Below are 26325 nucleotides of genomic sequence, written 5' to 3' on the forward strand. Positions count from 1 at the left end.
AACGTATATAAGTATACGAGGGCTGCGCTAAAAGTATCGGGAATGGAATATTTCCACTGTTCCTGTCATATTAAAATCTTTTTAATTGAAAACTCCTTGGTTTTAAAAATCGAATACCATTTATTTATTTAAAAAAAGATTCTCGGTCTTGTCACGAGGTTTTGTCAAACTTGTTTAGTCGTTGAGAAAATGGAATTGACTCGAGAAAATTCAAGAGCGATGATTTATTATGACTTTCGAAGTGGTTTAACACAAAAACAGTGTGTTGACCGGATGATTTCTGCATTTGGTGATGAAGCCCTATCCAAAACCACAATTTATCGCTGGTTTGCTGAGTTTCAACGTGGACGTGTCAAGCACAGTGATGATCCCCGTCAAGGTCGTCCAAAAACTGCAGTCACCCAAGAAAAAGTTGATGCTGTGCGGAAGCTGATTGAGGAAGATCGACATGTGACATACCGCGAAATTCAGGCAACTTTAGAAATTGGCATGAGTCAAATACAAATAATCTTGCATGAACAATTAGGTGTAAAAAAGTTGTTTTCCCGATGAATACCGCATTCGCTCTGTGAGAAGCGGCTCGCGTTACTTGGTGCGTCAGAACTCTCGAAAGATTCCACGCAGGATCCTCAAATGCTGTATACAACATTGTATCAGGTGACGAATCCTGGATATACGCGTACGAACCCGAAACAAAAAACCAGTCACGAGTTTGGGTGTTCGAAAATGAGTTAAAGCCAACAAAAATTGTTCGTTCACGGAGTGTTGCAAAAAAAATGGTGGCCACGTTTGTCTCCAAAACCGGCCATGTTACGACTATTCCTCTTGAGGGACAAAGAACGGTTAATGCAGAATGGTATGCTAGCATTTGTTTGCCACAGGTCGTTTCTGAACTCCGTAAAGAGAACTGCAACCGCCGCATCATCCTCCATCACGACAATGCGAGTTCTCACACCGCGCACAGAACCGAAGAGTTTTTAGAGCAAGAAAACATAGAATTATTAGACCATCCGCCGTACAGCCCCGACCTAAGCCCTAATGATTTCTATACTTTCCCTAAAATAAAGAATAAATTGCGTGGACGGAGATTTTCATCACCTGAAGAAGCTGTGGACGCCTATAAAACGGCCATTTTGGAGACCCCAACTTCCGAATGAAATGGTTGCTTCAATGATTGGTTCCATCGTATGGAAAAATGTGTCAAATTTCGCGGAGAATACTTCGAAAAGCAATAAATATATTTTTAAATAGTAATGTTGTGTCACTTCGTTAATTCCCGAAATTTTTAGTGCCGCCTATGTAATCATCATTCTCTGGTACCCATAGCACAGAGAAGCCTAAATTGAGGCCGGATGACCGTGCGTGACAAGTTCCCAGTTATTTAAGTAAAAAAAAAAAATTAAATAAGTAAAGTTTAAATTGTAAAGGCTTTACGACGTTTCAAATACTTTTTAGTTTTCGTTTTGACTAAGACGTTAGTTATATTATGTCGACATTTGAAATTTGAAAATTTTGCTACCTACATTATTCCTTTAACCTCGCAGTTTTCATTATACATATTCGATTGCTTCACATTGTCCGTAATAGCCAACATCTGTGACCGTGACGTCACATCAAAGTACTAATACTGAAACTTACACACTATCTATTGTGCGTTAGTGGAAAATTTTAAGAAACCGCGCTGAACATGTCTTCACTATCTGTACTGTAAAAGTGTCCTTGTACTCTTTATCCTTATTGTCGTGTTTCTTCTAACAGCTGTGTGTACAAAATATATTTAATAAATAAATAAATATAATCAAACATTGATTCTGATATATTAGAGAAACCGAAATTATTAGGTTATAATAATTTATTACAAGTGATTGAGACATCAGCACGCACCTAATAATTGAATTGACAAAAATTCTAAAGTATATTAAATTTATTACGTAAACTTATCTTACATCGCATTATCTGCAACATACAAATTTAATTTTATCATCGAAAAATAAGTCACAGAAGTAAGAAACTACAACGGTTTTACAAAACACCAAAGCAATATGGTCGCTCAAAGTTTTTCTCTAGACGTTTCTCTTTTCTCGCAAGATGACCAAGTGTGTTTACTATTTGCTTTGAAAAGTCTACGTTTGAGACGGCAAAACAATCTTGGAGAACACACGAAGCAATCTTGGCTTGTGTAAGCATTATTATCCGCGCTGTTTGTCGGCTGAAATACATGACTTCAAAGTATTTTTTTTTATCTCTGAGATTTTTTGTATCGGAAATATCAACTTAGGCTAATTCGCGAGGCGGAACAGCTAGCTAGTAGCTAACAATCTCGATTACTGTTCAATACGTTTGACGTATTTAATAATAATCTAAATACAATAGATTAGATAGTAATTATTCAATTTAATGGGGCCGAAACATGGACGCTCACAAATCCAATTATGACCAAAATGCAACTCACTCAATGAGCCATGGAACGGGCTATGTTAGGCATTTCTCTACGGGATAGAGTGCGCAATACCGATATCCGCCGAAGAACTGGTTTGACTGATATAGCCAAAGTGATTGCTCTGAAAAAGTAGAAGTGGGCCGGCCACATATGCCGTCGCACTGACAATCAGTGGGGCACAAAAGTACTGGAGTGGAGACTTCATACTGGACGTTGTAACGTGAGCAGACAGCCAATGAGGCCTTTCAAAGGTAATTAAGTTTTAACTTTTGATGCACAAAACAAATTACAATCATTACAGTACATATTAGCTAAATCGTACAAGTAGTACCTAGATCTAATCTGGATTGCAATCTAAATAATATGTGCACTCAGCAAAACCATATTAATGTGCATTGCTTTGATGGATGGACGAGCTCACCCACGTACTGTTAAGTGATTACCGGAGTCCATAGACATTTACAACGTAGGTAAATGTCGCAACCCAGCTTGAGACATGAATTCTAAGGTCTCAATTTTTACAGTGCAACGGCTACCTCACACTTCAAACCGAAATGTATTATTGCTTCACGGTGGAAATAGTCATGGTATCTACCCACCCATGCGGACTCACAACACGCCCCAGTAAAACTTCTTTTAGTATTTCTGAGCTGTTGCTAAACCGTGTTTGTAAGCAATCGGTTTCTTAGAGAGACATGTTGGAATTGCTGTGGAGCATATTATTGGCAATATATAGGTATATTGACGTAACGCAGGCAGATGACCAGTGAGGTGGGTCGATGACCTGGCCAAAGTGGTTGGTAGGGACTGGATGTGAAAGGCAAGAGACCGAAGAGAATGGGATGCATTCGAAGAGTCCTACACTCGGCATTGGGTGGACACGTGTTGAAGAAGAGATACAACTTAATTGAGACTTCGAAATCATATGAAGATGGCTGACGTTACTCTTGTTGTGATGTATGCACATATATGAACAACAGTTACCACTTATCACTATACTTAATACTTCTTCGGTTTCCGCGAATCGCAAATTTAATTAAAATATTTTTACGGTTTAATCTCACGTTTTTATTATTATTATTTTATTTGTGTCTTTTCGAATACTTTACGGTTTTTGTGGTCACGGATGCGCATGATGGGCGTCCGTGAAAACCGTAAAAGTAGTTTTAAATATATTGAACACCAATTAATCGGTACGTGAGCTAGTCCACATGTAATGCAAAAATATATTCATCTTCCTCTTGATGCATTATAACACTTATATCCTTATATCAACACTTTCATTTTGTTCAAAAGATTTAATCAATCTATTTTTCAAGCGAGCGTAACAGAAACAGCACTGTTAAACAATAAATTGCGTTTACTTAACTGCGTTACTTTAACTCTGGGAATTTTCTGTATTCATCTCCGATATTGAATTATAGTTTAGAGTACAGCTTTTAAATTTAATTGGAAACGTCGCTTTAAAATGGCAATAGGGTTGCCATTTAATTTTACAAAAAAAACCTATCGGATACGTAAACGGAAAAAATCAGAAAAACAAATTTTGATTTGAATTTCCCTAAAAACAAATTTCCGAGTGCTTTTGGAACATGCTAACTATTTTTAGAATTATATTTTTTTAGAATAGGCTTTTGAAATAAAAGCAACGGACAATTTGTTGCATTTAACGTATCACGGTGATGATTAGAAATAAACTATTTTTACATAATTTATTTATAATACAAAGTATATACATATAAATAAAGGCCATGCTACTACGACTATAAATGGTGCTTGTCATTTCCTAGTCTTTGAAATATTTATAGCCAATTATCATACACAATATGTATAACAGCAAAATAACAGAGATATGAACAGAGGTATGCCAGAATATTCTTAAAATCTTTGTTCAAAAAAAAAACACGCAGGTAGAATCACAGAATAGTGTCACACCTTGGCTTGTGGAGAAAATAAACGACAGCTAAAAACGAAAAACTGAGCATAGTTCAACCGATTGTTCCCTTGTGATTCTATTCATCGGAAAACAATTTAAAGTTCTCCATGTACAATAAGAGCATTCTTTCAATTTGCAGTGCTGGAATTTTAATTAAGAAACTAAAAAAACCAAGTCATTTTTCACTCACCCGATGGTGCAAGGACATGTTGCTTCCATTTTGAAATCTAACTATGGTCTGTAGTGACGCTGGTGTTGACATACTCTTGGTAATTGAAGAGTTACCAGCCTCCTTCTCTTGCTGCTCTTTCAGCAATAGTCCCCTCGCTATCTTTGCGTTCAAACTCTTGTTCACGTGCTGGTGGGGTAGCAAGGGAGCTTCCATTGTCTTTGTGGTGTACGATGGTGACGACGTTTGACTAAACGAGTCCGAAGACACATTCGAGTCTTGTCTAACGCTGATGTTTGACCCCGAACTTGGCGATCTTTTGATCGACTGGCTGTTTTGAGGAGGGGGTGCTGGTGTAAAGGGCGTATCTGGTATTTTTTGAGGCGGTTTTTTGGTGATTGTCGGCTGAGGATTTTTGTTACAGTCCAAACGTGGCAGCATCGGAACCGTTGCCTTGCGATTCCCGTTGGGGTCGGCCGACGGAGAGGTTGCTGCCGGTCTGGGTGGTGTCGGAGGTGGGATTCGTTTAGGTGGTTGTGGAGAAGACCGTCGTGGTGGAGCTGGAGGGGGGACAGGCAGTGGCGCGGGCGTGACCGGCGCGGTGCGTTGCGGGACGGGCGGTGGTTGCGGCGGAATAACCGGCTGGATCTGTGGCGGTGGCTGGAGCTATAAAACCGTGAAAAAATTTAAGCTTTATTCTGTAAAAAAGGTTTTTCTTATTGCTTAGGTGGGTGGACGAGCTCACAGCCCACCTGGTGCTAAGCGGTTGCCGGAACCCATAGCCATTTACAACGTAAATGCGCCACCCACCTTGAGATATAAGTTCTAAGGTCTCAGTATAGTTACAGCGGCTACCCCACCCTTCAAACCGAAACGCATTACTGCTTCACGGCAAAATAGGCAGGGTGGTGGCACCTATCTGTGCGGACTGACAAGGCGTCTTCCACCAGTAATCAATCGTGAACATTTGTTAAGTACGTATTTCATTAGAAAAATTGGTACCCGCCTGCGGGATTCGAACACCGGTGCATCGCTAGATACAAATGCCCCGGACGTCTTATCCTTTAGGCCACCTGTTGGCCAAGAAATTCAATTTATTTTTACCTTTAACCCATAAAGCTAAATCTCAAATTTGAAGCTAGTTTGATGATTAATTTCAAGGCATTATTTAGTTCATTTTAAAGTTACCTACCTTTGGTATAATTGGACGAGGGGGCGCCAGCCTTGATGGTGGACAGTATGGTAAGGCATCAGAAGGGCAGTAAACGAAGCCTGTCTGTCGTTGCGGTTGTGCCGGAGCGCAGGCTGCGGTCGAATGACGTCGCGGAGTGCCACTGGAAGGCCGGAGTAGTTCTAGAAGCTTCTCACCGGGTGTCGCTGCTAGACTGCCGGCACGGCCGCAACTATATGACAAAGATAATCTATATATATAAAAATGAATTGCTGTTCGTTAGTCTCGCTAAAACTCGAGAACGGCTGGACCGATTTGGCTAATTTTGGTCTTGAATTATTTGTGGGAGTCCAGAGAAGGTTTAAAAGGTAGATAAATATGAAAATGCTCGGAATTAAATAAAAACAACAATTTTGTTTTTACTTTGATGTGTCCCCCGTCGGACGGATTCCTTTTATTTTTTTTAAGTTTATTTTATACAAAAGTTTAGGTCTTATAATTATTATAGGCACTACGAAGTCTGCCGGGTCAGCTAGTTATTAATACAAAACAAACATGTAGGCAGAATTGAAAATATAAGAAGAAACTCGAAGAGGAATACTTAAATAGATACTCTGATAATTAATTAACAGTAAGAATAGTGAACATTACAATTGTTTGTCCAACAACTGAAATCTATGCACTTATTGATGTACCTTTCACTATAGCTGGATAAAAACTAAATTGGCAAAATTGACTTGAAATTGAAATTAACTTCCACGGTGAAGGAATAATATCGTGTAATTAAAATCAAACCCGCAAAATTATAATTTGCGTAATAACTGATGGTAGGACCTCTTGTGAGTCCGCGCGGGTAGGTACCACCACTCTGCCTATTTCTGCCGTGAAGCAGTAATGCGTTTCGGTTTGAAGGGTGGGGCAGCTGTTGTAACTATACTTGAGACCTTAGAACTTATATCTCAAGGTGGGTGGCGCATTTACGTTGTAGATGTCTATGGGCTCCAGTAACCACTTAACACCAGGTAGACTGTGAGCTCGTCCACCCAACTAAACAATAACCTATATTACATTAAATAGATAAGGGATGTAAATTACACTTTCCAAAAAATCCTGCCGCCTATTAAAGTACTAGCCTCGAAAAGCACTTTGGTTCATCAAAATAAGCGATTCCATTAGCGGGAACAACGCGCAGGTAAGCAAGCGGTCAGACACCAATAATCGCGTCGTGGCCCATTAAGCGTTCCAGTTCATGAATTGAACGAACGCATTTTACACGTGTTGACCGGTCGGACCATAAAAGGTAGTGTTTTTTTAATGATTGGCGAGATTCAGGATGAGAGGGGAGATGAAGGCACGGGGGGAGATGAAGGCACGGAGGCTTGGATGGCCCGGGCATGTAGTGCGTATGGAGCAAGATCGGACTGTGAAACGGGTGTACGCGGGTGTACCGGAGGGACGCCGCCCCGTAGGGAGGTCCAAGTACCGCTGGTCTGACGCTGTGGAAGGAAATTTACGTGAGCTCCAAGTGTCGGACTGATAAGGTGTGGCGCAGCGCCGGGATGAATGGCAAAGTTTATTGTCGGAGGCCAAGACCTACTTCGGGGTCATAGTGCCAGCCCAGTAGCAGTAGTAGTGGAGATTCGGGATTATATCTTTATTTGCTGGTTACTCTTCATTGGTGCTATCAATCATACTTTCTAGTATAAGAGGTCAAAAAACTGCTATTTCCTGGCCTCAATTGGACTTTAATCGCGTGATTCAAAGGAGACCGCCTTTGATAATGCAGCAGGATGAAGTTTAGAAATCCGCTTAGTTAGAGGACGTATTCGGCTGTGATTAACATCAAATCCATAAGGATGTAGCGTTTTTTTCTAATTCAAACCGTCCGCCGACCGATATAAGGTAGAAGTTTCAAAAGCTTTACTCCCTTTTGTCATCGCCGCGGCCATTCGTATTTAACGATGCAACGGTATTCGAATCCCGCAAGCAAGTAACAGTTTTTCTATTAAGATACGTACATAATAAATGTCCACAATTGACTTCCACGGCTAAGGATCGTGTAATAAAAATCAAACCCGCAAAATTATAATTTGCATAATAACTTCTGGTGACAGGATGTCTTGTGAGTTTGCACTGGTAGGTGCCGCCACCCTGCCTATTTTTACTGTGAAGCAGTAATGCGTTTCAGTTTGAAGAATGGGGCAGCCGAAGACCTTAGAGCTCATATCTCAAGATAGATGGCAGCGTTTACGTTGTAGATGTCTATGGGCATCGGTAACCATTTAATACCAGGTGAGCTCGTCCACCCATCAAACCAATAAAATAAGTAAATAAGCGCATGAAACAGGTAGAAATACCTATCATGATCAATCCAATACGCGGGCGGTCTTACAATGCGCCATACCAGCAATTATACATCATAACGCATCTCTATTGCTCGCATTATAAACATCTGCTTTCCATATGATCGGTTGCGTAATGCCATCACAAACGTTTTGTAATTAAAAAATATGTACAATCTTTTTACTTAAGAATCTCAAAGACAGAAATAACAAATATAGCACTACGAGATCACCCATCCATTTTATACCTTTAAACGAGCAATTCTTGTATATTAATATATAATTATATAATCTGAATCTCGGAAACAGCTCCAACGATTTTCATAAAATTTAGTATACAGGGGATTTCGGGGGCGATAGATCGATCTAGCTACGATTTATTTTCAGAAAATGTTGTTTTATTCGTGTTTTCAATAATCAACTCTTCCCGACATCTATTGGCGAATAATAATACTATTTTTCTTAATTGAGGGCAACTAACCGCTTTAAAGACACAACAAGATGGCGTTATAAAAAAAAAATCGTCTAGTCCCATTTTACTTACGGTGAACTTCTAAGCTCATACAATTTTAAGCCTTTGATTTTTTGCTGTCGTGATAAAAAGAATCGTTTGAGTACGGAATCCTACAAAGAAAATCCACTTCAAAGAAATCAAAGTAAATGAAGGACTTTAATTAAAAGTATTAGTCTGAAATAAATTGTTATCGAAACGTACTGAAATCCGATCGAAATTCGGGATTATTTAAGTTGAATTATTTCGAAATCATTTTGCGAACAGGTTGAGCATGGGGAGCATCGAACTCTGAAATGTCACCCCTGAGACTTAATGTTTGAGCGAAAATTTTATCAAGTGAATTTTATAAAAAACGAGTTTTATTTATTTGAGAAAACAATTCGTTGTAAATAATATTTTAAGGATTCATTCAGGTTTGAGATGTATTTCTCGAAAAATTATAGCAGAATTAAAAAATTTCACCTTTATTTCCATTTATCAAATAAGCATAAAAATATTTGTTAACGTGAACGACCGATAAACCAACCTAAATAAACTTTTCCTAACACCAAATAAAATTACATAATACTAGCTTAATTAAAATTATAATTCATAAATTCTAATTACTACACCTAATAATCTATTACCGTTAATAATCGCTTTTAATAAATCTAAACTAATTTACAATTTTATTTTTTATTTTTTAACACTAATTTACAATATAATATTTTATTTATTACGCGATTAATAATTTAATATAACTATTCAGATTAAACACGTTTGTCTGGTAGTACCAATATATGACGAAAGCTTCAGACTAAAACTAGTAATTCCTTCGCGGCAGATAAGCAGACTTACATTGTGCCTCACAAGGTCTGGAGACAATGATTAAATAGAAATAAAGGAGTTTATGATTAGGAGCCAATATACTCGTATATATACCTAGTCAGGTCATAAATTCTGTCACATGTTTAATGTAAAATAATTGAAACAAGTTTATTCATTATGTAACCATTCATATACCAAAATGAACTTAACAAAACATAGATTCTCATGACACTAAAGTTTATTCAAAATGACCTCCGTGATTTTGAATACAGGCCTTCAATCTGCGCGGCCAGTCGTCTATCGCAGCACGAACGAGGTCCATGTCAATATCGGCGGCTGCCTTAATCAAGGATGTCTTGAGTGACTCCAAATTGGGATGAGGCTTTGAGCACGCCTTTTCCTCCAAGTGTTGCCATATCTTGTAATCTAACGGATTCAAATCTGGACTGGAGGAGGGCCAGTCTTCGTGCCGGATGAAGTCGATTTCACGCGCCGCCAGCCAGTCTTGTGTGCTCTTCGCTCTATGAGCTGGCGCCGAATCTTGTTGGAATACCCAGTGCCTGTTATTGAATATGGTATGAGAAACAGGTTCCACAAGGTTCGTCAGGACTGTATTTTGATACACAACTGCATTCGTTTTTACACCTTTCTCACAAAAATGTACCTCTGTTAAGCCCCAATAAGAAACTCCCAACCATACCATGAGCGAGAACGGAAAATGACCTCATTGGACACGCGGAATACGGTTGCTCGCTTCTTCACTACTGTGTGCGTACACCTTATCATTTTGTTTGTTGTAGCTCTCTTCTACGGTAAAAATTTTTTCATCCGAAAAAAGAATTTCCCGATATTTTTTTCCCGCGTACCGCTTCAACAAAGCGCAGCATCTCTTCAGTCTCAGGTCCATTAGACGAGCATTCAAACGATGTCCTGTTTTTCTTCGATATGCCCGAAGCCCTAAGTCTTCATTTAACACCCTTTTCACCGTGGTTCTGCTTAACCCCATCTGAAGGGCCAACAGTTTCTGTTTACGTTTGGGATTTCTTTGAATTCGCGCCTTCACAGCTTTTATCACTGCTGGAGTCCTAACAGACCGAGGGCGACCACTTCTTGACCTGTCATCTACACTAGAGTCTTCATTGTACGTTTGATGGTACGATAAACGAATCTTTTGGTTATATTAAAATTTTTCAGTATTTTTAAAAATTTGAATTGTCGCGTAACCGCAACGATGCAACGCAATAACTGCAACACGGTCTTCTTTAAGCGTCCACTCCATATTTAAAAAATGAGTGAAATTCCAAAAGTATACATTTTTATTTTCATGAACAATTCGAAATTCGAATTCAATAAACTTTTTTGTGGCCAGCATTCTAAAAGAAAAGTTTTTACTGTGTGACAATACTTATGACCTGACTAGTTATATATATTTAATGGAGGCAGACAATGCCCCGACTTTTAGGACTAGTTTACATTCCTTACAAAGTAACTAAGGTCGTCGTTATTAGCGCTCGGTCGATACAAGCTTTTGTCTTTTGAAGTGGTATTACATGATACGATAACGGACTTGTAGGTGTCTAAGCCAGCCTTAAAGAATATTGTGAATATATTTTTTAGCGGTAATACCTTCTCTGTATATCTTTATAACTACGTTTGATTAGGGCATAGTAATCTTATCACCTGTTAAATGACAGTAATAAATTGTCATAAACGAATTATTATGACGTCTCGCGATGAAAATCACAATTATAGCTAACTCAACGTTGAATGTTTCTTTAAATAATCCTCCATTTTTTCTAAAATATTTTTATTGTTATTTACTTCTGTCTATTTAACTGTCATCTATCTCTAGACATTTATTAGTAGTTTTGAATCGTTGTAGTCGTGGTCCGTTGTGGAGTCCAATATTTTACGGTAAGTTTTATCTCTATAGATTACTTCATTTTTAACTTCTCTAATAGCAACGTCGTGGTCAATTATTCCCTACCATGGTGCATGTGCATCCTAAATGTTTTAATTTAAAATCTAAAACATGGTCTTTATTATTGTTTCCACAGGGAAAGAAGTTGTAATGGGTCCTTTGTAAAGTATTTTGTAAAACTAGCTAGGCCCGTCCGAGGTTTTCTGTGGTTTTGTCTGATAATAAAATGCATTTATTATCTAAATCGGATTATTTAAATTGGATTTGTTCACAACTTCAAAGTTTATTTTTCTTTGACTGAGCCTATATTTTCGAAAATATAATAGGCTTGGTTATTCTTCATGGCATTAGCTATCTGCCAGTAAAAATACTGTTAAAATTGGTCGTGACTGTTTCGGAGATTAGCCAGAATAATCCTAGACAGACAAACAATATCTTTGTTCCCTAGTAAACGTGGTTTATTAGTAAAAAGCTACTCTAAGTTGATTCTCGTAAGCAACATAACAGTAAAAAGCTATTATTCAATTGATATAAGAGAGACATTTTTTTTATTATAAAAGAAAAATGTTTTTTATTGCTGAGATGGATTGACGAGCTCATGGTCCAACTGGTATTAAGTGGTTGCCGGAGCCCATAGGCATGAACAACGTATATGCCACCCACCCCCTTTGAGACATGAGTTCTAAAGTCTTAGTTTTCACAGTACAGCGGCTGCCTCACCTTTCAAACCGAAACGCTACACAAAAAAATAAGCAAGGTAGTGGTACCTATCCGTGTGGGCTCACAAGAAGTCCTACCACCTGTAAAAATGACACTAGTAGTAGTAGCTCCCAGCTCATATCGGAACGCATGAGCGCTTCACGGCACAATAGATTTGTATGGTTTCTAGTACATATATTATGCCTAGCTCACAATATGTCTCATGATCAGTAATTAGCTACGCAAACATTCAGATCAGGTCAGGTTACATGTAAACACTGAAATAATTACCCTCTGTGTATTAATTTTTTAGGAAGCAAGCACTTTTTCTTATAAGGTTCCGATTTTAACGGCCGTCTGGTGTAGTGGTAAGTGACATGGTCACTACACAAGGGGGTCGCGGGTTCGAATCCCGCCAAGGGAAGATATCTGTATGATAAATATAAATGTCTTTTCCAGGGTTATGGATGTATATTAAATATATGTATGTGTATAATAATAAATCTTACATTTATTTCCGTTATCTGGTACCTGTAACACAAGATCTTTACGAACTTATCACGGGACCAGTTAACGTGGCGTGATTGTTAGTAAATATTTATTTATTATTATTATTATTATTTGTATTTTAATTCCAAAGTTCGTTATTTTCTTTCTTTCTTTCTTTATATTGCTTTCTTATCTTGAAAAACTAACTTGAGTGGCTAATTATTTGGAGTTTATAATTAAAAAGAAAAAGTACATATCCAGGGCAGATCCTCTGTATTGTTTTACAGTAGTCGGGTAAAACAAAAACACAAATTTGCCTAGCAACCTCAAGATGCCCTCCGACAAAATGTAGGTCGTGAATATATCTAATTAATCATCCAAAATTTTATTACATTTGTGACAAAAAGCCCTTCATCCTTCAGTTTTGAAGTGACAGGTTCTGTGGAATGAATTTAGGGTCACGTCGACGTAACGGCTCTCTCGGGGCTCATAACTTCACCGAGGGTTAAATGAAGGGTTTTCTCATTTAGTATACTTGTACTAAAAATACATTACACCGTATACGAGAACACAAGTGCGAGGGATGTAATTTGTCTTATTAAAGGTTTTTTTATTTATTAAATGGATGGATGAACAAACTGATAGGTAGCGTCATGGACATAATGATGTCTAAGGACTCCGGTGACCACTCAACACCACATTAACCGTGAGCTCGGACATTCAGTTTATTATTTTTTCATAATAACAATTGACATCAACCTTTTTTTTTTAAATTGAAAAACCATTTCTAGGCTAGCTGATTACTGTAAATATTTTTTTTAAGAAAAAACAATCTTTAATTACCAATATTTTTAACGAAATATGCTAAGCCTTTAGTTTTTCCTCAAATGATGTCATCATTGGCTATAGATTCAAATGTCAGTATTATGTTCTTATTAATAAACTTTTTTTTTATCAATTGCACAATTTCAACAGTTATAATTAGGTGAAGACTGTATGTTACAATTAGGTGAAGATTGTATGCTTCGTCCGGAGTCTAGCTCATGTTATGTACGAGCGGGCTCACGGTGGACCCCACGAGCATCTCCACAACGTAACTCCCTTGCACGTCAAAACCACCGGATGGTAAGGGGTTGCTAAGGGAGCTCCTAAATACTCCTGCTATGGTGTGATAGTCGGTCCAGCGGGAATGGTATGGGAACGCTCATAACGAGTGGGGAACTTAGCTGTCCACCACTCCTCCGTCGTCTTCCTACGCCGAGAATTTCTTCTGGTTACCCACCTTTTGTCCCGCCCCAGTAGGGGGCCCACTACCTCATTTAAGGAGTGTCCGTTCCCTCCCCATCTTGGTCCAGTATGGGTGAGTGCCAGTAATGGTGTGTGTCCCCCACCTCACCACCGCTTCATTAAATGCATGCTCTGAGTGGCAGAGAGTTCACCCTCGGGCAGAGGAGTTAGTCCCGGAACCCGTTCCGTGCCCCCGTAAAGGGGTACGATGACCCCGTTGACGTTTACGCGCAGAGCTATTCAATTTTTTAAGCCCATATCGCTCTATCTGTTTCAGCTACGAAGCAGTAATTCCTTCGCCGTTATACAAAGCATTCGAGTCTTTGACCTCATGTTCCAAGCCCACTCACTCCCGCGTCACATCTCGGCAGGAGTCCCGCGAGGATCCGCTTTCTCTCCGCTACTTTCCAGCTTATACATTAACGACATACCCCGGTCGCCAGCGATCCAGGTAGCTATATTCGCCGATGATACGGCTATCTACTACTCGAGTAGGAATATGTCGTTCATGCTTAGTAAACTCCAGATCGCGACCACCAATTAAGGACAGTGGTTCCGGGAGTGGCGCACGACATGAACCCCACGAAAAGCACAGCCAAACTCTTTAAAAGGGGTCACTCTCTCGACACCATTGCTAGTATCTCGTCACCAATTAGGCACGATAACTCCATTCCCGCCATCAAAACACTACTACGTTCTGTCATGATCTATGCAAGTGTAATGTTTGCTCACGCGGCCTGTATACACAATATTAACTCTCTTCAGGTCATCCAATCTCACTTCTGCGATAGCCTTCGGAGCATCGTGGTATATGAGGAATGTAAATCTTCACGACGACCTAAATCTAAAACCTATACGCAAGTATCTTAGAGAAGTGTCTGAACGCTCCTTTGAAAAAGCAGCGTGGCACGATAGCCCTTTTATCGTGTCCACTGCTAACTACATATCACACCCAGGTGACGGGGCAAAACATGTTTTGTCGGATCCCCCAGATCCACTCTCTGTGCTTTTAGGCTCTTCAAGCACCGGTCACCGTCCTCGTCGAACTCGTCAACTCCGACGTAGAGTTCGATGTGCGAACTAGCCCATAGACACAGCCCATTGAGTTTCTCGCCTGATGATTAGGGCGTCGCGATACCGATCCTCTTGCTAGGGCTAGGGTTAGCAATTCTCTCAGGTTGAGCCCGTTACCTCACCTACGGTCCGCGCGAGGTTGGAATAGCCCCATTAGGCTACCAACGATTAGGTAGAGCGAAAAAATGTTCCAAAGTGGGTGGCGATATTTATGTCCATGGACTCCTGTAATGATTAGATCCATCAATTTAAGCAATAACAAAACGTCAACCACTTAAAACATTTAACACGATGTCGGGAATTCGTCTACCAATCAGGAGCGATAAGGAAACATCAGTAGACTTACAAAATCGACAATCTAAATTGTACAGGAACACGTGTGACGGCCGTTGAACTCCACGGTTGCTATGAGTTACATCCACACAGTAAGATTTCTGTTCATTAGACAGGATAACAACAAATAAATCATCTCAAGGAAGGTCGTCCTATAATCCGTGTAAATTGAACGTTTGATCAAGTTGATGACATTACGAGATTACGTGAAGAAAGTTTTCTAATGCTATACTTTATATTAGCTCGTTGATTTTAGGTCCACATAACTGATTGTTTTTGCCCAAAACAAATCAATGTGAATGAATTACTTGCGAATAAGATTCCGAAAGAAACATAACAGTTAAATCTAAGCTGGGATCCCATCAGCTATTATTGATGATTACGAAAAATATGTCAATATTGTAAGATATATATTTTATAAATTTTATTCTACATAATGGAAATACTCCTTCGTGGAAATCCGCTTCGTATAACTACAGCTCTATAACATTTATTTACTGCGTTGGATATTGTGAGCGCGGTTTTTTTCCCTTCCTTTTTGTTGAGAGGCTATTTCAGCTTCGCCTTAACGGGTAGATGAGCTCACGGGGCTCAAACCGGAAGTGTTGATAACACTGGCCTTAATAAGAGCAGTGCTTCGCAGAATCTACCACCGGATCGGAAAGGCGATCCACTGAGAAGATCCGGCGACAAACTCAGTGGGTTAAAGAGCGCGATCTTGCTGTCTTCAACTTAGACAACAAATAAGTCGCTAATTAAAATCAGCAGTACAAAGGGTATAGCCAAACAAGTGAAAAGGATTCTTTTCGAAGCTAGTTTGAAGAAGACTAAGGTATTCATTCGTATATCCGACTCACGCGATGGGGCAACGTAATGCCGCTTTTTTATTGCTTAGATGGGTGGACGAGCTCACAGCCCACCTTGTGTTAAGTGGTTACCGGAGCCCATAGACATCTACAACGTAAATGCGCCACCCACCTTGAGATATAAGTTCTAAGGTCTCAGTATACTTACAACGGCTGCCCCACCCTTCAAACCGAAACGCATTACTGCTTCACGGCAGAAATAGGCAGGGTGGTGACACCTACCCGTGCGGACACACAATAGGTCCTACCACTAGTAACAGCTGTCGCCTGAAACATGTCTTATGGGATCCCCCAGATCTGCTCTCAGTGCTTTTAGGCTCTTCAAGCACCGGCCACTGTCCTCTTCGAACTTGTCGATTACGATGAGCAGTTTTTTTATAAAGGCGGTGTAAAAAATACATCCAATTTAATCCATGATTGACATTCGGTTTTGTTATAACAAGTTTAGATACGCGCCATTTCTCTTGAGCAAAAATAGATAGGAATGTGCTCAAACCACCGAAAATCAATATATTTGGTAATAATAACAAAACCAGCGAGGAATGCGACTTTGACCGCGTCAACTATTAATTAAAGTGTTTGCGAATGCATTTAAATGACTAATTTAACATAATTATAGCGCGATTAAAAATTACAGTATCTAGTACGTACTTTTGTCTAATAATCGAATCTAAAAATATTCGAAATAAATACAATAGTTTTTATGTGCAGAAATCCGAAATGACCAAGGTATAATTATTTTTGTTTATTTGGTATGTGTGGATGGTATTCAAATGTGTTCGTGTGATGGTGAAGCCGCTGGGTCAGCTTGTACTAAATCTATATATATATACGTGAAGCAAAAACTTAGTACTACTCTTTACGAAAATTGCACGGAGGTAGGAGTATGAAATTTCCCACACTTACAGAGAATATAGAGAAGGAGTGCCAAATTTTAATATTTTTTTAAAAAATGCATAAAAAATACATTAAATCAATAATAAAAAAAATCGGTTGTCTGTAAAGTCGGCTTACTGACGGTCGTTGAACGTGACAACGTCATAAGAAAATACTGATGGAATGGTTTCATTTTTCAATTATCGCAATTATCGTTGCTATAAACAATTGACACCACATTCACTTTTCACTGAACTTCATACTTGACGAAAACATGTAAATGTATTATTGTATAGCAGCTGTCCACGCGGATGTATCGCTCACTCAAGTAGGAGAGAGACAGATGTCGAACGCTGCCGAACGCGGAGGCCGATTGTGCCTCTTTCTCGCTCGTTGCGCGCTCTCGATTGCACTTCAACCCTTAAATGGAACGCCTCAGAGCGAGGTAACGCCGCATGAGTCATGTTTTTTCGTGCGTGCAGCCGGCTCCATCGAATAATAAGACGTTGTCACGTCAAAAAACATTACACACACTACCATGTATTTGACACACACACGGATGCGTAGTTTTTGTTTATTGTCAAACTTTTCTTATTGCTTATAGTCTGTGGTCAGATTGAGAATAGATTAAATATTATTAGTCTTTATTAATATTTACCTAAAGTGTAGTCTTGGCGAAATCTGTGATTAAAGAAATATAATAGTCTTTGACAATAGAACCATAATAGTGTACAGACTTATAATTTTAATTAACTACAGACGAATATCGACTACCTGGGGACCGCTAGTAGATATAATTTTAACAGTTTTATTTGCTTTGTCCTACAGCTGTACATCCATTAGGGATGTCCCTTTGTCGACAGCGACGACAGGTGCGAGACTGTTCATGTAGTTATTATAGTATTTAAACAGTCCACCCCTTGTGTTCAAGCACTTTGAGTTCAGAATTTGAATACCATTCTGGATTTTACGACTAAATGTAGATTTAGATATGGAAATTTTAGCTTTTCGAAGTAACTAGAGATTTTCGACGTGAACTCTTTAAGTGTGAATTTCATTTGTGTTTATTATTGTGTGGTTATGAGCTACAATATAAAATTTGAAAGTTATAGAATGCCATTTCCAATTTGAAATAGGTTTTGTGGATTAAATGTCTAGACCAGTATTAGATAGGATGAAATTAAGGTCAAAATCAATAAAAAACCAAAACGAACATTTTAATTAAAAAATCAAAAACTTGTTAAAGTGTATTGTAATACATAATATGTTGTGTATGTTGTATTCAATGAATTTAGGAGTTACTAGAAAAACAAGATTAACGGAAAGTAAATAATTTTTTTCTCAAATTCAAGAAAAATAAATTGCCTTATGGAACAAACAATGGCTCTCAACAATCACCAAAACTTTAAACATTTTCAAAAAGCTTTATCTGAAAAGCAGACAAAGTCAGTGCTTTAAAAATAAATCAAAATAAAACTTTTAGATAAATTTAAAAACAAATAATAAAACTCATATAATAAAAGTTGATGTCAGGTAATAAAGCGACTAATATCTGCGAACGATACTGGCTTGTTCCGGGCCAATTGGTTGAGCGTGGCGTGTTTATAAGGAACGATACGAGTTATCGCACGATCGTTTTTAAACTTATCATAATACTTTCCGAATTTTTATAATTACCGTATGTTACACTAACCTCCTTGAGCTGCTTCTACGTTATCCTATCGTTTGCAGTACTACCCTTCGTTAATTTTTTCCGCTACCCATTGTCCCCCTTTGCCACCTTATGCTGGTGATGTTAGGGCGAATCGAAAGCCCGCACTAGTCAACATCCTAGTTGTTTCTGCCGTGAAGGAATTATGCATTCCAGTACGAAAGACGATATTTTTTTATTACTTAGGTGGGTGTACGAGCTCACGGCCTACCTGGTGATAAGTGGTTACCGGAGTCCATAGACATATATAACGTAAATGACGCTGCCTACCTTGAGATATAAGTTCTAAGGTCAGGCTCACGGCAGAAATAGGCAGGGCGGTGGTACCTACCCGAGCGGACTCACAAGAGGTCCTACCACTAGTAAGCTCATAAGAGATCCTACCACCAGTAACCAGATAAAGACAACCAAAACCTAATCTTTGAAGTTAAGCCACGGTATGCACGTTTTAGTGTCTATGAATTCCACTAAGCGCTGAAGATCAGGTGGGCTCTCAGGCCAAAGCATTTATTAGTTAGTCCACGCCAGTTACGTGTAAAAATGTTAAGTGTAAAAAGGAAAAAAATATGGTTAAACCGCAAAAGCTGTTTTATTCGCGAAATTACTGAGAGTAGGTTCGTAGAATACCATTAAAGTTTTAAGAAAGATTGATGAACTGTATATGGCAGTAATCGTAGAAGTAGTAGCAGTAAATAAATTAAAAAACAAGTTAAAAACAACTTAAAAAAAGCCTTTTACAGTAATTCTAAAAAAAGTAACATTTACAGATGTTACACTGTCTTCCGAAATTGACATAGTATGTTATGAGACTAAATGAAATTTTAAGGTTTACTTTTTCTAGTACCATATTCATCGAATGTCTATAATCTTCTCGAGAGAATCAGACGTTTGTTTCTATTAGCTGGTGCGAAAATCGAAACCATAACAACGAATGTAAAAAATCGTACCAATAAAATGAGTGCCAAATAATCGCATCGTGTAATACGCTTGGGCATCGAAAATTCTGAAGCTAAAGTTAACACAGTGGTGCGACTAAGTTGACTGAAGTCGGAAACTACACAGATTAATGAGGATCAAAGTATATAAAGCCGATATGTAAGGATCACGCCAAAGTAGAATGTGTTTGAGGTTGACTGATACCTTTGACCTCTCCGCAACTTTATTCTGTATTCATATTAACTAGTGCCTAATTAAGTTTTTATTTATTGTTTATATGGACGAGCTCACAGCCCACCTGGTGTTAAGTGGTTACTGGAGCCCATAGACATCTACAACGTGCGCCACACACCTTGAGATATAAGTTCTAAGATCTCAAGTATAGTTACAACGGCTGCCTCACCCTTCAAACCGAAATGCATTACTGGTTCACGGCAGAAATAGGCAGGGTAGTGGTACCTACTGGTGGTAGGACCTCTTGTGAGTCTGCACGGGTCCGCATTCTAGCCTCTAAATTAAATACTTAAAATTACGTATTGGACATTAGTTTAAACCAAAATAATGTTATTGTTTTGTTTCTATCGCTAAGGAGTTCTTATTTGGACAGCATTTTGTAGTTAGCTGCTTGGCTCTGCCCCTGGCATTACTGTAGTCCATGAGCAACGGCAACTACTCACCATCAGGTGGGCGATATGCTCGGCTGTCTACAAGGGCTACAAAAAATATACCAAAAAAATATTTACCATGCAGTATTGCAATAGAAAAATTGTATCTGATAGCTTCAAGTACAATCGTACTTCAGCTTAAGGATTTTATAATAATTTTAAATACAAGTTACACATAATATATGATGTACTATCGCTTTTTTCAAAGTTATTCATTTTCAAATCGCACCAAATCGGAAACTATGACGTCTTCAAAATAAAAACAAAAATATCTATAAACATAATAAAGAAATTAGCTATTTAAAATTATTGGTTCACTAAAAACTGCGACTTAAAGTCGAATTCCCTAGAATTCATTTTGAAAAATCATTGGATCTACTGAAATAGGATTACGTCCCACTCGTAGCTTATCCGCTCAATTACGTCAGGAAGAGATAACACAATATTATATTTCCTTTAACGGCCGTTTTCAATAACCTATCTATCCCTAGTTTCGGTTACTAAAGATAGACAAATCTATATTTTTGTCCTTACTTACGTTCCAATAACCTATCGACGGGCAGCAGTTCCTATCGGATTTATCTATCCATCGTCGGGAGGACGGATAACCTGCTAAAGATAGAACGCTCATACAAATCGTGCTTACTTCCGTTTCAATATGAGTTTTAAGTAACTCTCCGGTAGGCGGCGCTATCTCTAGTATGGGCATTCGCTTATCTGTCAAAATCGGCCGGTTACATGTTTATCTTTCGAAAGTAAATCGCTATAATTTAATAATTGTTTCTCTTCATATTGGCATATTATAGCAGTGATGATAGTGATATGGAATTATTTCAAATGATAATGGATTGTGATGCAGATAGTGATAGTGAGGCCGATATCATATGGTTAGGAAAATAAAGATCGTCTGAATTACATGGCGAAGATCAATAATTACGAATTTGACTATAGATTTCTGAGCAAAGGTGTTGTGAATGAATTGATTAATTTAATGAGACCATATTTGAGTGTAACGTCAAAAAGGTAAGATAAATTTTAACCATAAAAGTACTCGTTATTACAACTTATATTTGTTTATAGCAATAGCAAAATTATACCTAATTTTTGTTGTGTTACAAAATCACACTCAACAGGAATTCTATAATACTGCTGGATTCCCATGGTGCCCTAAATGACATTCATATACTAATACAATAACCTGGTAGGCTATTTACCTTCATTCTTATTACACACTAATACCTCTACATTTTATATTTGTGTTACAGATTCAAATATAGGAGAGGAATTTAGAAATAGAAAAAGAGTATTTTGAATGTGTAATTTGTGTGCAATGCATCATTGATGTTTCAAAATGTTGTTGCTTGATGGCCTGGGTCTACTCATGATACAACTATAATTAACCATTCCGATTGAAAAGGTATTTCTTATTTATATTACCTTATTTATATTATTATTATTATATATTATTATATTTTTATTTATTTATATTATATATTTAGGTGTTTATATGAATTTAATATGACACTATTATAATAAATTATCTACATATCAAGAGAACATTGATAACAAGGTGGACTTGGAAATTGCTATTTGCTTGCCGATAGAGGCTATCCCCACAACCCTATCTTTTAACGTGATTAATTAACCCACATACTCAATCGGAATGATTTAAAATGAATCACATATTAAAACAAGAAATACTATAGAGAGGTAATCTTTTTTTTTAGTTAAGAGCTTGTTATACTGTATTGTAAAATAATTTAAGCGAATAATGTATAATTTTCAGATGCATTGGTGTTTGTAAAAGAAGACTCCCTGTATATCATTGAAAAGTAGATTAAAACTAGAAAATATGCAAGCTGTTATTATAGCTGCCATGCTGCATAATATCGTCAGAAGTATGAATTTAGAAGAATTAGAATCAGAAATTTCAGTCGCAGATACATTACAGGAAAATAATATAATTGTTCATAACAATTTTTCAAAACTTACATCTGAAATACAACTATGTACTTATAAATAATTGCTTCCAAAGATAATTTATAAAATAAACTCCAAAGATAATTTGACTATTTTTTATTTTCCAAAATGATAATTACATGGTAGTTAGTACATGCAAGATATTTAATTTAGAATTTGTACATATACTTAAAAAACTATCTAACATAAAATTATTATTGCCTACTTAATTTATGAAATTTAATATTCCTTTTAAGTAATTTTTAATTTTTTATATTATCTAAATCTAACTTAACTTTTGCTACCCTTTTCTTTATTTTCCAAGTCAAGTCTCTTTTTTGCTATTAGATATTCTGCTAATGCATTGTCCCTATGCTAGCCTTGCATTTCTTTTCTTCCACCTTGTTTCCGCTTGGCTGTAAAAGTGTTAAAAATATTATATGTGACCTACAACAATGTGCATGCTTTATCCAAAATTTCATCTGCAATCCTTACCACCTCCAGCCTGTAACAAAGAGCATAATTATTTCAAATACTACGGCAACCTGAAGAAAAAATCATGTTTATCAATGTGTTATTAGAGACAAACAATCAACTAATTATACTAACCTTACTAAGGTTGTTTCTTATGTTGCCGTAGCGTTCTTTAAGTTTTCCCATTTTAGTCGAAGCTGCGATGGAGTTCGTGGGAAACGACGAATCGACGAATTAAAATCATTTACAAGGGTTTGCCAAGCCTGCTCCTTCAATTTATTGTTTGTGGCATTTGTTGCCTTATTATTGAAATGTTTTTTCGCCGCCACAAGTTCTGCTAGAGTCATCGTCTCATCTTTTGTCATGGGTGCTGCCTTTCTTGACTGAAAAAGATATATTTTCTAAACTTGAACTCAAAGTTTTCAAAGTAAAATTATTATTATCAATGTAGTTCATAGATACTTACAGAATTCATTTTATTTCACTGTAGCTCTTTAATTACACACTTAGAATTATAAACGAAAGTTTTAAAGCGTTTTGGAGGTAAGTCATCATCTAATATAGTAGGTAAACAATAGAAAAACAAACAAAAGAAACTGATCACTGCTTATTGGCAAACGGACTGTCAAAACGTTTCGTTTCATAATTTCGACTAGGATAAAAATAGCAATACGTCCAATTTAAAAAAATCTACATATGTTTTTATTACTTTTTGTTATAAACAAATGTGTTTATGATAGTCTACAATATGCTGGTTAAATTATAGTTATAATTTAGAATAAAATAAAATAAGTCTTGATCCTGATGTTGTTTCGTATTTGTAGTAGAACGAAACGTATCAAGAGGCTCGGATAAATCGGAGGGAAGAAGCTATCTACTGTTGGTTAAAGAGAGATAGCACTTATCCGTGATTGTGAAACGCAAACTAAGGATAGATACGCTCTTGCTGATATTCGGAGATAGCTATCTATCCGAAAACTCAGATACGTTATTGAAAACGGCCGTAAGACACGTTGTAACCTTTCGTCGAAGGCGTGTATATATTTCTAAATTAATTAGACGCTCTTCGTTGCGAGATTATAAATCTATACTAATATTATAAAGCTGAAGAGTTTGTTTGTTTGAACGCGCTAATCTCAGGAACTACTGGTCCGATTAGAAAAATTATTTCAGTGTTAGATAGCCTATATATCGAGGAAGGCTTTAGGCTATATAACATCACGCTAACACCAATACAAGCGGAGCACCAATAAAGAATGTTTCAAAATCGTTGAGAGCTTCCACTGCGTGCGCTGCGGAAACGATTCAAGCTTCGCTAAAGTAATGTATAAGAGAGAGAATTGTTCCCCTTTAAAAGTCCTAAAAAAGTCCGCGACAGCATATGTCTATATGTTAAGGTCGGCTCACTAAAACGTTTTTTATGTTAAACAAATTTGTTCTAAAATAAAGCATTATTTGTGAACGTGGATGAAATCGCGGGTAAAAACTAGTACATAATATTATAATTAAAATACTAATAACGTACCGTCCTTTGACAGAGTCGACATCGTCTGCAGATCCCTCGGGCTGAAGTTGCATGCCGCCCTGTGCCCATGTCACTGTCAGCCAATCTGCAATAAAGTGGGAAACTATAGATTTTGTGAAAATTATCTTTTTAGGGGTCGTCCAAAAAAGCACTGAATTGACATCGACGAGCACGAGACGAGGACCAATGGCTTTCAGATTGATAAAGGTCTAGTGGAAACTGAAGATAATGAAGGACCCTGGTAGTAGAATATCACTCTAAAGTACTAGACTGATATTTTTCTCACTGAGGAAGAAGTGTGTAATCAGTAAACTTATCTAAGGACACGCCAGTGAATTCACTGTTGTCCACGCTCGAGTCAAATTATTAGATGGTTTGTGGAGTGATATTATGTACTTTTAGTCCGAAAATAATAATTAGCTTAAATTTGAAAATTTATAAAAAAGGCGCCAAATTCGTGAACGAGTGAAAAAGGCACAGATAATATAAAAAATATGAGGATATGCGTTTCGTTTCACGCTATGAAAATCTTGAATTACTGTTCTGCTCGAAACTTAAATTATAGTTTAAATGCTTTGGATAAAAAACTAAGATTTCTCTCGTATTGGTATTCAATGTTTTTTTTTATTGCCTTAGAGTAATTGCCAAAGTGGTAGTAATAATGAAACGTGTAGTTACGCCAATCGTATATATGAAAATAATGATGTCTTTCAGAACCACTGTTTGGACATGTGATTGGCCCATTTGGTGTTGATATAATAAATTGGTTTCCTATCAGCTACGATTACATGAATACTGTGTTAATGTTTGCGGTAACTAAAATCGAAGCCCGTAATTCCCAGACGTGCCGTTTATTACGACAAGAAATTTCCTATACATTCAGCCGCGTCGTGGAATCTCCGAGAGCGAGCCGATATGAAAGTGGCGATTTCCCAAAGGAAGGAAACGGGCCGACATAGATTCGATTCGCTCGTAACATATGTTTTCGGAAAGCCCTTTTTTATGGGAACACAAAAAAAAACGATACTTGCGTATTCTAAACTTTATGTGTTTATTTAAATAAGATTTTACGACGAGAGAATGAGAAGTTACGATTTCAAAATCTTCTATTTTTATTTTTATCACATACATTGATGAAATCACAATCCACGTTGTGCCTCTTACCATGAAACGTGAGCTTAAGTTTCTATTACATATAATAATATATATGCTTCGCAGTAAAAATAGGCAAGTCCTTTTTCTACTATAAACTTATGATCAATTATTTAAAGACAACTCTAAAAACCTTAAAACACCAATTATTTTTATTATATTTTTATTGCTTAGATGGGTGGACGAGCTCACAGCCCACCTGGTGTTAAGTGGTTACTGGAGCCCATAGACATCTACAAAGTAAACGCGCCATTCACCTTGAGATATAAGTTCTAAATCTCAGTATAGTTACAAAATAAAGAAATGGGTACATCTCTAATATGCTATTCCGATGTTTCAACACGGAAAAGCTCCGTTTTACTCTGGCTTTTTTTAACATGAAACAGAATTAACTTCAGTCCTGTAGTTAATGTACATCCCATCGCCTTCCATTATTTTACCTCTGTCTACCCCGGCCAAAGCTTGAAGATACACCTAGTTTTCCTCAAAGCTCTTACAGACGACCCGGGTATCACGCCTGCCTCCCTCAGATATGCCTCATCCTTTGATAAATTATATTCCAGCACGTATATTACATTACGTTTCGTTCTGAATAGAAAAACAGATATGATGTTCGTGACGTGGCTTTGTTAAGTAGTTTCATAACTTACACGTGAAAATCGTATATATTTTTAGGGTATCACATGTAATATTAAATGGTATTCGGTGTTACTGATATTCATTTTCGTAAATATCACAATTCCTTTCAAAAAGTTTGCTAGCTCCTTGGCTCTGCTCATCCTATCGATCCCAAGAAGTAACTAACGCAAAGAAAATACTAAACACGACCGTAGCCGCTTGGCTTTGCCCCTGACATTGCTGAAGTCCATGGGCGACGGTAACCACTCACCATCAGGTGGGCCGTATGCTCGTCTGCCTACACGGGCAATAAAAAATACATATATATAATCACGAACAGCTTCCATGATTTGTTTAAACG

The 26325-nt window shown here is 37.5% G+C and overlaps 2 protein-coding genes and 2 long non-coding RNA genes across 9 annotated transcripts in view; 2 read left to right on the top strand and 2 right to left on the bottom strand.

Annotated features, from left to right (window-relative positions):
• Positions 1-26325, top strand: part of Dscam3 (Down syndrome cell adhesion molecule 3) — a 319922-nt gene that overhangs the window by 277674 nt on the left and 15923 nt on the right. The gene's annotated exons all lie outside the window — the stretch shown is intronic.
• Positions 1-26325, bottom strand: part of Corin (corin serine peptidase) — a 114427-nt gene that overhangs the window by 44779 nt on the left and 43323 nt on the right. The window contains exons 3-5 of the mRNA XM_089727913.1: positions 24195-24279; positions 5738-5948; positions 4567-5211 (exon numbers count right to left, since the gene is read on the bottom strand). Of these exons, the coding sequence (XP_089584039.1) occupies positions 4567-5211; positions 5738-5948; positions 24195-24279 (941 nt within the window). The remainder of the gene's footprint in view (positions 1-4566; positions 5212-5737; positions 5949-24194; positions 24280-26325) is intronic.
• Positions 20718-22300, top strand: LOC149503026 (uncharacterized). The gene is made up of 3 exons (XR_016323175.1): positions 20718-21259; positions 21502-21653; positions 22023-22300. It is a non-coding gene; the product is annotated as an uncharacterized LOC149503026 (long non-coding RNA).
• Positions 22298-23676, bottom strand: LOC149503027 (uncharacterized). Of its 2 annotated transcripts, XR_016323177.1 has the most exons (3): positions 23136-23676; positions 22805-23052; positions 22298-22700 (listed from the first exon to the last, which is right to left on the bottom strand). It is a non-coding gene; the product is annotated as an uncharacterized LOC149503027 (long non-coding RNA). The 2 variants fall into 2 exon arrangements; XR_016323176.1 differs by having other exon boundaries at positions 22805-23676.

This window comes from Bombyx mandarina, chromosome 05, assembly GCF_030267445.1.
Source record: "Bombyx mandarina strain Sakado chromosome 05, ASM3026744v2".
NCBI lineage: Eukaryota > Metazoa > Arthropoda > Insecta > Lepidoptera > Bombycidae > Bombyx > Bombyx mandarina.